The 12914-nt window shown below is 51.2% G+C and overlaps 1 protein-coding gene across 5 annotated transcripts in view; it reads left to right on the forward strand.

Annotated features, from left to right (window-relative positions):
• ACSL6 (acyl-CoA synthetase long chain family member 6) overlaps positions 1–12914 on the forward strand; it is a 66112-nt gene that overhangs the window by 24260 nt on the left and 28938 nt on the right. For all 5 annotated transcript variants that reach the window (XM_019964575.2, XM_070793205.1, XM_019964572.2 and 2 more), the window contains 5 exons: positions 365–464; positions 1072–1250; positions 2197–2229; positions 3612–3663; positions 12212–12285. In XM_019964575.2, coding sequence (XP_019820134.1) covers positions 365–464; positions 1072–1250; positions 2197–2229; positions 3612–3663; positions 12212–12285 — 438 coding nt within the window. The remainder of the gene's footprint in view (positions 1–364; positions 465–1071; positions 1251–2196; positions 2230–3611; positions 3664–12211; positions 12286–12914) is intronic.

The raw sequence follows: 12914 nt of genomic DNA on the forward strand, positions 1-12914 counted from the left end.
TTGCCCCTAATCGGGGTGGACATTTCAGCCAAGCTCCATCCGCACCCCACCCAGCTGCACAAACAGCGACTCCCTGAGCCATAGGAGAGGAAGGACCTGGGGAAGAAGCCCATACAAACCCCGGAGGTGGGCTTGGGATAATCTGGAGTCCGTGATTCCCTGGAGCACGCACGGACTAGAAGGCTGTGGGTGAGCAGGCACAGCCCATTAGCTGCATGGGTCCCTTGCCTTGTGCACAGGGCCAGAATAGAGCACTCTGGTCACAGGGCCCCAAGCAAGGGCCCTGGTTGCCTGGGCCTGAGGGCAGTGCAGCCCTGATATCTGCTCTGTACTCCCCTGTCCCCCACCCCAATTCTCTCTACAGTGGATCATCGCAGAGCTTGCCTGTTACACATACTCTATGGTGGTGGTCCCTCTATATGACACCCTGGGCCCTGGGGCAGTCCGCTACATCATCAACACAGGTGAGCCCAGCTGCCCACTCCTGTCCCTGGTGGCCGGTCCCACTTCCCCTTCCCAGCCTTCAGCTTATGCTGATTGTCTGACGCTAGTAAACACTTTGCTGCCATTCTCAGAGAACACTGGGGGCTTCCGTTTTGGCCCTTGAATTGGCTTCCTGAGTCCCCAGTTGGACTTTACCTGAAGGCTCCTTCCACACAGTAGGGCTGCCAAGAAGGAGCTTCTGCACCAGCCCCCCACATAGGCTGCCAACCCTCTGAGTTCCCTTCAGCTTAAGGCAGGTGTTGGGGGTGTGATCAGTATCTTAGACCAGGGATGATGGTAGCTGAACCTAGAGAAAAAGGAATGTTTGGAATCTACCCCAGGGAATCTCTTGAGGGTAGATTCCAAGCATTCCTTCTAAGAGATTTCCTGGTCTTCTGCCCTCGGCTTCATCCAGGCTTTGGGCAGTTTTCCTCTGGAAACATGTCGCATGTGACCTGTCATACGTGTTCATTTACACACAAGCTTGTCTTGTGGCAAACACAGCCCATTTTTCTACTACCTGGCACGTGCTGCCCGCAGTTACAGCCTGTGCCCGCACAGCCTGACTCTCCCTGACAACCCCTACAGCTGACATCAGCACCGTGATCGTGGATAAACCTCAGAAAGCTGTGGTTCTCCTGGAGCACGTGGAGAGGAAGGAGACGCCAGGGCTCAAGCTGATCATCCTCATGGAGCCATTCGAGGAGGCCCTGAAAGACAGAGGGCAAGAGTGCGGGGTGGTCATTAAGTCCATGCAGGATGTGGAGGTGAGGGTCTGCTTCTGGGCTGTTTCCTGGGCCACAGCTAGTTGACCCCTGAGCCAGAGCTGCTGGTTATCTGCCCATCTTATGACCTTGGGATGGATGTCTGAGGCCATCAGGATGTTTCATGTGCCAGGGTTCAAACAGGGGAGGCTTCCCAGGGGCTGGTACTGGGTAGTAGAGTTGGTCCCCCAGGCATCCTCTTTGGTATGAGCTCAGCTGGTTGGCACAGTTAATGACACAGGCACCAGTAGGTGATGGTAGCGCCAGCTTGCCCCACAGCTTCTCCCACAGCCTCTGGAATCTCCTCTTTTCCAGCTAACGGCTAGCCTGTCTGAGCCGGGGGACTGTAGTAAACTGGAGTCCTGAAGAGGTTCTTGTAGATGTCTTCCAGGCCACCAGCAGCCAACAGAGCTGGTTTCCTTTGCATGGCCTCCCCAGAGACTTTGGGCTGGTGGCAGCCTGTGGCCTGCCAGGGTGACACAGGGCATGCTCCAGGGCCTCGCGCCTTACTCAGTAGCAGCTGACTGCCACTGTGCCCTAGAACCGTGGGCCTTCCAGTTCTCCACCTGTTTCCCTGTGTGCTCTTGAATGCCTGTGCCCTGCCATGGTTTTAGGGGCCACACCTAAGCTGGCAGCCCCAATCTGCCCCTCCAGCCCTGACCACTTGGCAGGAGGCCCAGGCCACCTAGCCACTCCGTCTTGATGTACCGTGCACCCCTCAGGCCATCTCCCCACTGTGCCTGTACACAGTGCTTAGCCTCTCCCTGGGCTGCAGACCCCTATGTGTGATGTGGGGTGGCCAGTGCCTGCGTGTGTATCTTTGTATTCCCTGGATTGGGAATCCTGGCCTCTGGGCTTGGTGCAGGATCGAGGCATACTGTGTTTATTTATTTATCTTTTTTTTGATTAGAATTTTTGAGCATTTAAAACCAATGTTTTCCTCTTTCAGGACTGTGGCCAGCAGAATCACTGTGATCCTGTGGTAAGCTCGTTTTTCAGCAGGTCTTGATTGAGCAAAATGGTGCCCAGGGCACATCCTTACGGACCTTCCTCACCATCCACAAGGCTTGGTAGAGAGGCCAGAGTAGCACCCCTGTGTTAATAAGCAACTGAGGAAATGTCCCCTTGGGTGCTGAGGACTTCTGTGAGTGAGGGTCCAGAGAGGGACCTGGAACAGCAGTCGGATGTTTGGGAGGGAGGAAAAAGGGCAGCCAATCCCTTGCGTCTCCAGTAACTTTTTCTTGGGAGACCTGATGTTTTCCCTTTCCCTGTAGTGAGCTCTCCAGAGGATGAGATGGGCAGGAGCAGCAGCAGAGCCGGAAGTGGATGCCTTGCGGCCTCTGCTGTCTTTGCTCATCTTTGCTCTCTGAGCTTTTCTGTGTGTCATCCCCAAGTGATCCTGCCTGAGCTGGAGTCATCAGTGTGGGCCACTGCCCTCTGGGAGGGGCCGTGTGGGGACTTTCCGCTTTCTAACCAGGCCTCTTACCTCCAGCCCCCTCTGCAGCTCAGCTCTTCCCACTCACTTCCCACCCTGTGAGCCTTTGCATGCACAGGCAGCAGCAGGTCACATCCCTCTTCCCAGGGCCCTCACCTTCCCCGTAGCCCCTGATGTGTTCCCACCTCCACACACTGTGCCACGCCCCCAGCCTTAGAGAACTCCTTTCTGACCCAGCAGCATGCCCTATCTCTTGCACCTCTGTCTGTGCCCAGGCTGGTTTCCTCTCCCAGAATGCCCACTCTGACTTCATCTGGAGAGATGTGGCTTGTCCATCAGTCTCAACTCATGTCACCTCTTCTGGGACACCATCTTCTACATGCAAGTGGTCATGGTGGGCTCCTCGTGGTGACCCCAGGACTACATGCACAGGGCAAGGGCCAGATGCAGAGCAATCTCAGTGACAGAGTGGGCAGCTCAGCTCTGGGCTCCATGTTCTGTTCCCAAGCCTAAACCCAGACATTGGGGGAAATAGTGGGAAGAAAGGAGGAAATGGGTCACATGGCCTAGAAAGGTGAGATCTTTGACGAAGGCCTGTGTGTAGCCACTGCAGCACAATCCCCTTAGAATTCAACTCAGACATAAGTGGGGGAGGTGGCAGGAGCAAGTGTGGGGTGGGTGAGACGGATATGTGTCCATGCCTGGCTAGGTTTCCTTGGCTTTTCCTCCTCTTTCCTGGGGACTTGCCTGCTCACCTTTCTGATGACAGCATGCAGGGCCACACACATGTGCCAGCACATGCCTGCATCTCACACCATGCACACACACGTGAGGTGGGGCAGGGTGTGCACAGAGGGGCTGGCCGGGGAAGGGGTCCAGGCGGCCACACCGGCTGGGTCTCTAACACACTCCTCTTCTCACCTCTGTAGCCCCCGAAACCCAGTGACCTCTCCATTGTGTGTTTCACGAGTGGCACGACAGGTAAGTGAGGCTTCTAGCTCACCAGCCAGAGCCACCTGCTCCTTCCTGGCACCCTGGACAGGGCGACCGAGGGCTCTCTGGCACCCTCTGTGGGGCGGGCTGAGCCTTGTCCTGTGCCTGGCTCCAGACGCTGGCTCCTCCCTGCTGCTCCCAGCGGCCAACACGAGGCAGCGCGGGGCGGGTGGACGGTGTGGACTCGGGAGGACTAGGGTGGGGGCTACAAACTTCCCAGAGTGGGGACCAGAGGCAGTCTAGGCAGTGGGGTCACGCATGACTCTGAGGCAGGGCTCTCACCTCTCTGCTCCCTGCGCCTGCTTGGCCTTTGTGTCAGGGACTGGGGAAGGAGTGTGGAGTTTGGTGTCGGAGAGTCTGGTTTTGAGCCCCATCTCCACCACTTGCTGGAGGGGCACAGCATGGTCACTTAACCTCTCTGCCACCACTGTCCCCGGTTTCTCACCTGGGTGGTCAAAGGTGCCAAACAGGAGGTGGGAAAGATGTGTTAGAAGGCAGTGCAGATGATCTGTGGCTGGTGTGTTGTGGGCAAAAGTTTCAGGAAAAGGAAATGACGCACTCCATGCCTGGTGCTGGCAGAGGAGTATGTGCATCAGTGTTCGTGGGAACAGCCAAGGAAGTCTTCCTGAAGGAGGCAGGACGCACTTGAGGACCAGTTCCACAGGCATGGCATTTTGCGGTCTTCAGTGGCCTGTCCACCCTATCACTGTGCCCCTGAGACTTCAGCACAGCCTGCGAGGCAGGCGGGGTGGGGACTGTCCAAGGGAGCACCAGCGGCCAGTGGTGCCCTCTTCTCCCCCCTGCCCCTCCTGGTGCTCTTCTCACTGCTGCCTCTCTGCCTCCTCTGATAACTCGGGAAGGGGCGGGAAGTTTCTAGCCTCTTCCCCAGACCTAGGACTGGCCTACTTTGTTGATATTTCTTGATGGGCAGTGAACTAGGGCTCCCACGCCTTCTCCAGATGCAGCCTCTAAGGCATTTGGCAGACCCTTGACCAGTCCCACAGGCAGGACTATCCTTGTGGGTGGCGCATGACAAGTATGACTTTATTGAATCAAAATGGATTTTGCCATTAACTTGTGTAGGTTTGGGGTTTCACCGTTGGCTCAGCGGTAAAGTATCCGCCTGCAATGCAGGAGACCCAGGTTCGATCCCTGGGTCCGGAAGATCCTCTGAAGGAAGGCACAGCGACACACCCCAGTATTCTTGTCTGGATAATCCCCTGGACAGAGGAGCCTGGCAGGCTACACAGTCCATAGGGTTGCAAAGAGTCAGATGTGACTGAGACGACATAGCATGCATGCACGCAAGTGGGTGTGAGAATTTCCACCTTACTGCTAAACCCTGTCAGAAGGAAAATAACACAGCCTCTGCTCCTCAGGAACTGATATCCAGAGCCAACCCAGAATTTAAAAATATGCCCTTCAGCTTTATGCTGCTGCTGCTGCTAAGTCACTTCAGTCGTGTCTGACTCTGTGCGACCCCATAGACAGCAGCCCGCCAGGCTCCCCCGTCCCTGGGATTCTCCAGGCAAGAACCCTGGAGTGGGTTGCCATTTCCTTCTCCAATGTATGAAAGTGAAAAGTCAAAGTGAAGTCGCTCAGGCGTGTCCAACTCTTAGCGACCCCATGGACTGCAGCCTACCAGGCTCCTCCGCCCATGGGATTTTCCAGGCAAGAGTACTGGAGTGGGGTGCCATTGCTTTATTAAAGAGTTTCACAGTGTGAAATTTTGATAACCTGTCCCTCCACCCTGAATTTGGGAGCAGGTCACTACTCTGGCCTTTAACTTTGGATCCTTGCTGATTAAGAATGTGCTCGAGCTTCGAAGCACAGAATCACTTAGTCACAACTATGTGACTAAGTCACTTAGTCACAAAAATGAGTCACTTAGTCACAACTGCTGCCCCCTTGTATCTGGAAAAGAACTTCATGATGCAGAAACAGTGCTGTTGCCTAGCTGTGAAGGACAGGCCTGGTGTCCAGGGCTTTTTCAGACTATGGAATCGCAACTGGAAGCTGAGCCACCTGCCCAAGCTCTACATGGAGGAAACAGAGTACATGGAGCCTAGAAAACAGGTTGCGATTCGTTGCCCAAAGCTCCCACTCCAGAGTTGTGGTGGGTGCCAGAGTGGAGCTGGCAGGGGAGCAGGCCTCTTACCTGGTGTCACCCCACCTGGCCGCACACTCGGATTTCTGTGGCGTCAGCCTGAGCCTGAGCTGTGTCCCTGATGGCTGTCCTCTTGTCCGGCACACCACGGCTGAGGAGCCAGCTTCCCTTCCACGATAAGCATCTTGGCCTTGGCTTCGTCAAGAGCCACGTTGTTCTTTCAGTGAGGAAAGATGGAAAATACTGTCTGCACCTTACATTTGAAATCATGATTCTGGTGGAATCATTCTGGGAAGATTTTTCTGTTGGTGTGTGATAGAAACATCTTTGGAGATTCCCAGAATAAGCCAGTGCTTTGGAGCCACTAGTCAGGTCAAGAAGGCCCTGGAGGAGGTGAAAGCTTGAGGTTTGTCTGTCCTCAGGGATGGCTAATGGGTGGGCGTGTGGTTGGTCGTTCATTTCAGAATAAGTATTAGCTGGATGAAATTGAACTGCCTTTCCCAAATGAAAGATACTCTTGTATACTCTGTGGGTATAACGTAGCTTAATCTGGGGACTTGGGCCCCATGAACGATTGTGCAGATGTATCCTTATGGGTTCATGTACGCTGTCTTCCCAGAGAAGAAAATACAGTGGTCTTTTCAAACATGTCCTTGTTAGTCTGTGGGTCTTTAGCTGTCCTTTTCTGATGTATATGGATTCATTCATTCAGCTCAGTTACCACTTTGCGTCAGACCTGGTGTTAGATGCCAAGGACACAGGGATGGAGAAGACACCACCCTGCCCTCATGAGCTCACAGCTCATGTCCCAAGGCAGTTCTCTGCCTTGAGGGCCTGCATCCCAGGGTGCGTGGAGTGGTAGGCCACCCAGAGGTCGGCACAGCAGGATGGAAAGGACTCCAGGTCTAAGCAGAGTCTTGAAGGACTGGTGGCTGGAGGAGAAGAGGGGGATGGAGAGGGAACAGCACGTGCAGAGAGGACCAGCAGCAAGAAGGAAAATGTTTCTGTGAGGGAGAGAGGGGTCTGGTTGCAGGGGGGCAACACTGATAGGAGAGGAGTGATGGGGGGCAGAGTTCCAAATCAAAGCTGTGCAGAAGCAGCCCGAGAGGCCAGAGGAGGATAGAAGCAGCCAGCATGGTCGGGTGGCTCAGCTGTGCCCACGGGATGCTGTTGCAAGAGCGCCCGCTGGTGCCCGTGTGGTGGGGGCGGCGCTGGGCGCAGAAGGTGATGGTGACGGCCTGAGGAGTGGGTGGGAGAGGAGGATGTCAGTTCAGCAAGTGTGGACAATTCTTTCAAGAGCCGTGGCTGTGTCACCAAAAGGCATGCTCCATAACATTCCTAGCAACGCAAACTTGGGAAGTTGAAATCTGGAAACAACTAAAATGCCTGTCAGCAATAGGATGGTATATCTACACATAGGAAGTCATAACTCAAGTGAAAGAAAAAAAAAGACACAAAATATCATATGATTTCTTTTATATTAAATGACAAAGCACAGTAAAGGATTCTCTGGTCTCAGAAGTCAAGGATTGTGGTTGCCTCCTGGGATTCTGCTGCCGTGGAAAGCTGGTGATGTTCTGTTTCTTGATCTGGGCACTAGTTGGCTGGATAACTTGTACCCAGATAACTGGTACCTGGATAATTTTTTTCACTTTGAAAAGAATCTACTGAACTGTGTATGTATTTGGGCACTTTACCATATGTATGTTATATTGGAACAGAGTTTATTTTTAAAAAAAAAGATCAGCTGTGAAGGGATGACAGCGAACAGAGTGGCCGCTGGTGGAAGCCATGGGGTTGAGGGAAGGTGGAGTTTTTGTTGTTTTCCCGGAAATACTTAAAGGTGTTTTGAACAGTTGGGAGAGTGCCACCAGAGACAGAGAAAGGGAGGTGAAGCTCAGTGGAGCTAAGCCCCCAAAGCTCTGCTTTGTGTCAGGGGAGAGAGCAGGCTTCTAAGTACTGTAGAGAGATATCTACCTTGGGGGGACGAAAGGAGGAAGAAAGGCTTCTGGGAGGCCAGGAGGCTGGGAGGCCTCCTCCATGGAGGAGTTAGGGTCCTGCCTGAGGGTGAGATGTGTCATGAACGGACCAGAGTCTAAGGGGGTGCCATGTGAGTCTCTGTGAGGAACACACGTCTCTGGGGCTGGAGACCGTGAGCCTCTGGGGTCACATTGTGGGAGGAATGGAAAAGGGGGGCAGCTGGATTGACTTGGTGGGGTTATCTGAGTGGGGTCCTCCAGGGGATGCCTGGGGACTGAAGAATTTGGCAGGAGAGTGGCTGGAGTGAGGGACCCTGGAGTCCAGCTTGGGAGGGAGGAGGGGCTGGGGAGCATTATGTGTCTGGAGTAATAGGAAAGGGTATCAGCATGCCAGGTTAGTTCTTAGTGGTGGCAGCGGGGCTGGGAGGCTGAGGAGAAGGTGGAGGCCCCAGAACTGGAGTATCCCCTCTATTCCAGCTGAGGATGCCCAGGGAAGCCTGTCATTTCATCTAGTGCATTAAGTGCCCACTGGCCCTACAGCTGTGCCTGCTCAGGGTGGGCTCTCTGGGCAAAGGCTCACCTTGACTTATGCTTTTTGCACCATCCCATTCACGATTTGTGTGACCACAGGCCTAAGATTACATCATGGCACTTGTGCTGTGCAGCTTTAGGGGAGTTTCTTAAGCTCTGTTAAGCCTCAGTTTCCTTGGGTAGGAGATGCATACATCTGATACCTGTAGCATAGACTTGTTCCAAGAAATAACTGAGATACCATATATGAAATGCCTAGCACAGTGCCCACATTGGTTTTCAGTAATTGCCTGCTGTTACAGTGATTATTTGTATTCCTGCTAGTCCTCGAGTCTGATGTTTAAAAACATTGGTGGATGTGGGGTTGATGAATGTAAGACTCAATTCTTAAAAAGATTTGGGAACCTTTAGCAGGGAGATGAACACTCTTATCTGTATTATACAACTTCTAAAGCACTTCTGTCACTGGTATCTTTCGTAACCCACTTTTATGTGAAAGCAGAAAAAAAGAGCCAGAGGAGCCCCCAGCCAGAGGACCCAACACTGCTCCCAGTCCCTCTCCCATCCATTCCTAGAGGAGAGACCTTGAGCTCAGCTTCACCCCACAGCTGCTCCATCTCAGAACCAACATCCATCCAGGGCAGATCCTCACCCAGTGAAATGTCCTTCTGCTCACCAGCCATGGGCAGCCTACCCAGGAGCACTGGCTAAAGCCAAAATGCTGTTGGCAGAATCTGAAACTCAGAGAGTTTTCTCCCTTCAGCAGCTGGACAGAAAATGAAGTGCAAGGATGGCGAGTTGATAAGTACAAGGTGGGAAATGGGCCACAGGTCTCATTCTGCCAAGACGCGAGGGCCTGGATGCCCGCCTTGTCACTGACATTGCACCAGGAAAGGAGAGAACCAGAGGACATGAGTTTGCAACTTTGATGGCACATAGGTCTAGCTGGGAATGCTTAGCCTGTTCCTCCACGTGAGCAAGTTGGAAACATTTCCGTATCACGTTTAAAACAAATGCTACCAGGGGTGTGTCCTTGTCCTGAATCAGAAGCAAGCAGAGCCTTTTCGAAGGCTCACCTCTCACCTCCCAACTCAGATCTGGGAGTCTTCTCCCAGGATTTGCTGCCAGTGTTTACCTCTCCTTTATCCTCTGGGGCCAGATCTCGAGTGGACTTGAGGAAATAATTTGAGCATTTCTTAAGGAATAATTTGAGCATTTTCTTAGAAATTCTGCAACTCACTAGAAGTTTGTAAAATTTCATTTATATCTACAAGAAAACATTTGTTTCTGAAAGCTGTAAGCTTTTCTTATCATGTTGAAGAGGAAAGGGGCACGTCCAACTACGTAGAATTGAATAAGTGCTACCACTGTGTGTATCCTGGCCTGCATTGAGTGGAGGCTTTAGATGATTTTCATCAATGAAGACAAATTTCTCTTGAAATTCTCAAACTCTCCACTGAGATTACATTAAATGTGAGCAAGTTACCCAGTCTAGCAGGTCTAAAGCTGTGCGGCATAGTACCATATTTTGTGACAGTTCCGATTTCATACTTGGTATTTTGGGGGTGTTCCTTAGAAAAAAATCCAGAATTTATGACTCCACAGGTGAAAATTTCTAGATGATACTCTCAGAATTGTTTGTGGGCTGAGAGACTCTTCTGGGATTTGTACATAAGAGACAATTCAGGGAAATTTCTTAATAAGGGCCTGGGTTTGAGGAAAGATGCTGGGATGAAAGAAAGAGAAGCAGTAAAACAAAGTGCATGATTCTTATTTTCAAAAGGAGGGTATTTTAACAGCCACCTATTAGAAAATAATGTTTTTTCAATCCTGTAACTTTCTATGTCCCCAAAATCACCTCTGTGATTTGCAATATGGATGTAGGTGCCTGATCACATGTTAAAACACACCACATCTTGGTCAGACAGAGGTGATGCCATTATTGACAAACAGGTCACCAATAGGGTGAGCCTCACAGATTCTAATTATGAGAGCAACTTTGTTTTTGTTTGCATCTATTCTTTTACAATTGCTTGGTGGGGATAGCTCTTTGTCTGCCCCTGGATAAAACTTAGGCACCCATGCCTTTTCTGGTTCCTCTCAGGTGAGTCCCATGGGCATTGTAAGTCACAAACTCAATCTTAATTCAGAATTACAAGTGTAGGTCCAAAATATGAATGTGTCCACTTCGTTGAGATTTCCCTACCCAGGCCAGGGCTGGCTGCAGGCTGGGTGGGAAAGGTGTGAGATCATGCCTTCCTACCTGGTGGTCCTCCCCTTCCTCCACTGGCTGATAAAGGTTTCTGCCCTCTCCCACCAGATGAAAGTAGGGAGGGAGAATGGTTTGGGGCAGATGTTTACAATTCAGTCTGTTGTTTCATGGACACTTTTAGGAGGTTTGTTAAAGCAGGCAGTGCCTGCCTTTGGTTGTCTGCTCCCTGCTTCACATGCGCTTATGTCTCTGGTATATACTTTACTGCCCCCTCTGATTTGAGGGCGGGTACTGGCCTTTGGGTAAGATTCCTCTTTAAGACACCATTCCCATCACCACCTGATGTACCTTCTGTAGACTCCGTGTTCAGTTTCTGGGATTTATTATCTGATTTTCAGCCACAGCCGTCTTCACCTTTCTTATTGGGAACCCCGATCTTTAAGGAACATGATTGTGCTTTTCAAATAGCCTCATTAGGGCCTGAGTTAGCTTGGGTTTCAGACTGGAGTTGGGAGAGAGGACTCCTCATTCCTTCCCTTTTGATGAGCTGTAGGACTCAACAGCTCTCCGAAGAAATCCTCACAAATTCTCCTTCATTCATTCGTATTCTCTCTCTCTCTCTCTTACTGAAGTGAAATTCACATAGCCTAAAATTAACCTTTTTAAAGTGAACAGTTCAGTGGCATTTACTGCAATACTCTCTTAACCTCAACTCAGCCCTTTTATTACCTCTTTTCTGGGTGAGGGTTGCAAAGTTAACATTTTGGTTTATTTGGTATTTTGGGGGTAAATTCTACACATGGTCTGACCCCTCACTTTTGGAGTTTAACAGATCATGTATCTCCTGCCTCAGTGGTAACTTGTAATTGAATATCTTTTGTACCTGGCTAGGTCCTCAGAACTTAGATAAGCCCCATTTTACAGGTTAGGAAATGGAGAAAGAGAAAACAACCTGCCAGTGTTGGGCTGCCATTGAGGGGCAAGGCCAGGACTCAAGCCTGGTCAGGTCTGTCCAGGAGCACCAGCAGCATGTGTCTGCCCCGACAGGCCGTGCTAACCAGTGGCCTCCTCCACAGCCTGCTGTGTCTTCTGTCCCCACTTGGCCTCTGAGCCATGCTAGCAGCCCCTGGCTTCCTCAGGTGCAGCAGTGGAAGGTCGTGTCAAGACACAGCAAGAACATCCATGTCCTGTCTCTGCCAATGAGAAGATGGGAGGGCTCTCCCAGCAGTCTGGGCCTCCAGCCTGGCCTGGACTGGGGCCTTTCCAGGTGTCAGTTACAGTGAGGAAGTCCTCTGCCAGCACAGTTGGCAGCTGGAGACTGGAACAGCACAGGCCCAGAGAGCAGCATGGGTTACTGGGGATATGCCTAAGGAGACTGGGGGCCAAGAGCCTGTGCTCCCTGAGGAAGGCAGAAGGGAAGGCACTGGCCAGCCCATCAGGCCTCGAGGCACCCCCCCTGTGCAGCTGTGTCACCTGCCTTCTGTGGTATCAGGCAGCTGGGAGCCTCAAGGTGGGTGAGCTTCGAGCGTCTGCAGAATGGTGGTCCTTCCCAGCACTCATCTGTGTGGGACTCTGATGGTGGCTGTGGACGAAGGCCAGAGGTTTGCGTGGACAGCACTGGGCATCTGGGACTGACAACTTGGGCGCTTTTCTCAAGGAGTGGCCGATGAGCTTCCAACTAATTTCCTTCTTGCTCTCTCCTTTCAGGGAACCCAAAAGGTGCGATGCTCACCCATGGGAACGTGGTGGCTGATTTCTCGGGCTTTCTGAAAGTGACAGAGGTGAATAAAGTAGAGTCCAATGCAGGTTTACTCTCAAGGTCACCCTCAAGCCTCAGAGGCTTTTCTTTGTGCTTTCTTTTTTTTCCCCCTGATGTAATCTAGGCTGCCTTTCCCAGGCAGAAGTTTCTGTTTTCATTAGAGCAATCCCACTTTCACAGATACTTCGAACCACAAACGCTGAAATGATCCATACCTGGTAAATATTCAGTTGATTTCTAATAGTGCTGAGATCCCAGAAAGAAAAAACATGGAAAACTGTTTTCCATTTTTAACTTCAAAAATTGAGATACCTGTGGTTTAATGTATGAAGTGAAGTCGCTCAGTCATGTCTGACTCTTTGCGACCCCATGGACTCTAGCCTACCAGGCTCCTTCGTCTGTGGGATTTTCCAGGCAAGAGTACTGGAGTGGGTAATGTATAACTTTATCTAAAAAGTAATCCTTGGTAACTTGTTTTTCCAAGTAAGTCAGGGTTTAATTCAATCATTTTGTGTTTAAGGACTACTAGAGTCTGAGAAACAACGGCAACTGCTAATTTATAAGGCTGTACTAAAAAAGGTAAATCTAAAATAAAAAAAGCTTGATATCTTGGCCTGACAAAAGCATGTTAGCATTTTTAACCAGCTAAGA

The sequence above is a fragment of the Bos indicus genome, chromosome 7, assembly GCF_029378745.1.
Source record: "Bos indicus isolate NIAB-ARS_2022 breed Sahiwal x Tharparkar chromosome 7, NIAB-ARS_B.indTharparkar_mat_pri_1.0, whole genome shotgun sequence".
NCBI lineage: Eukaryota > Metazoa > Chordata > Mammalia > Artiodactyla > Bovidae > Bos > Bos indicus.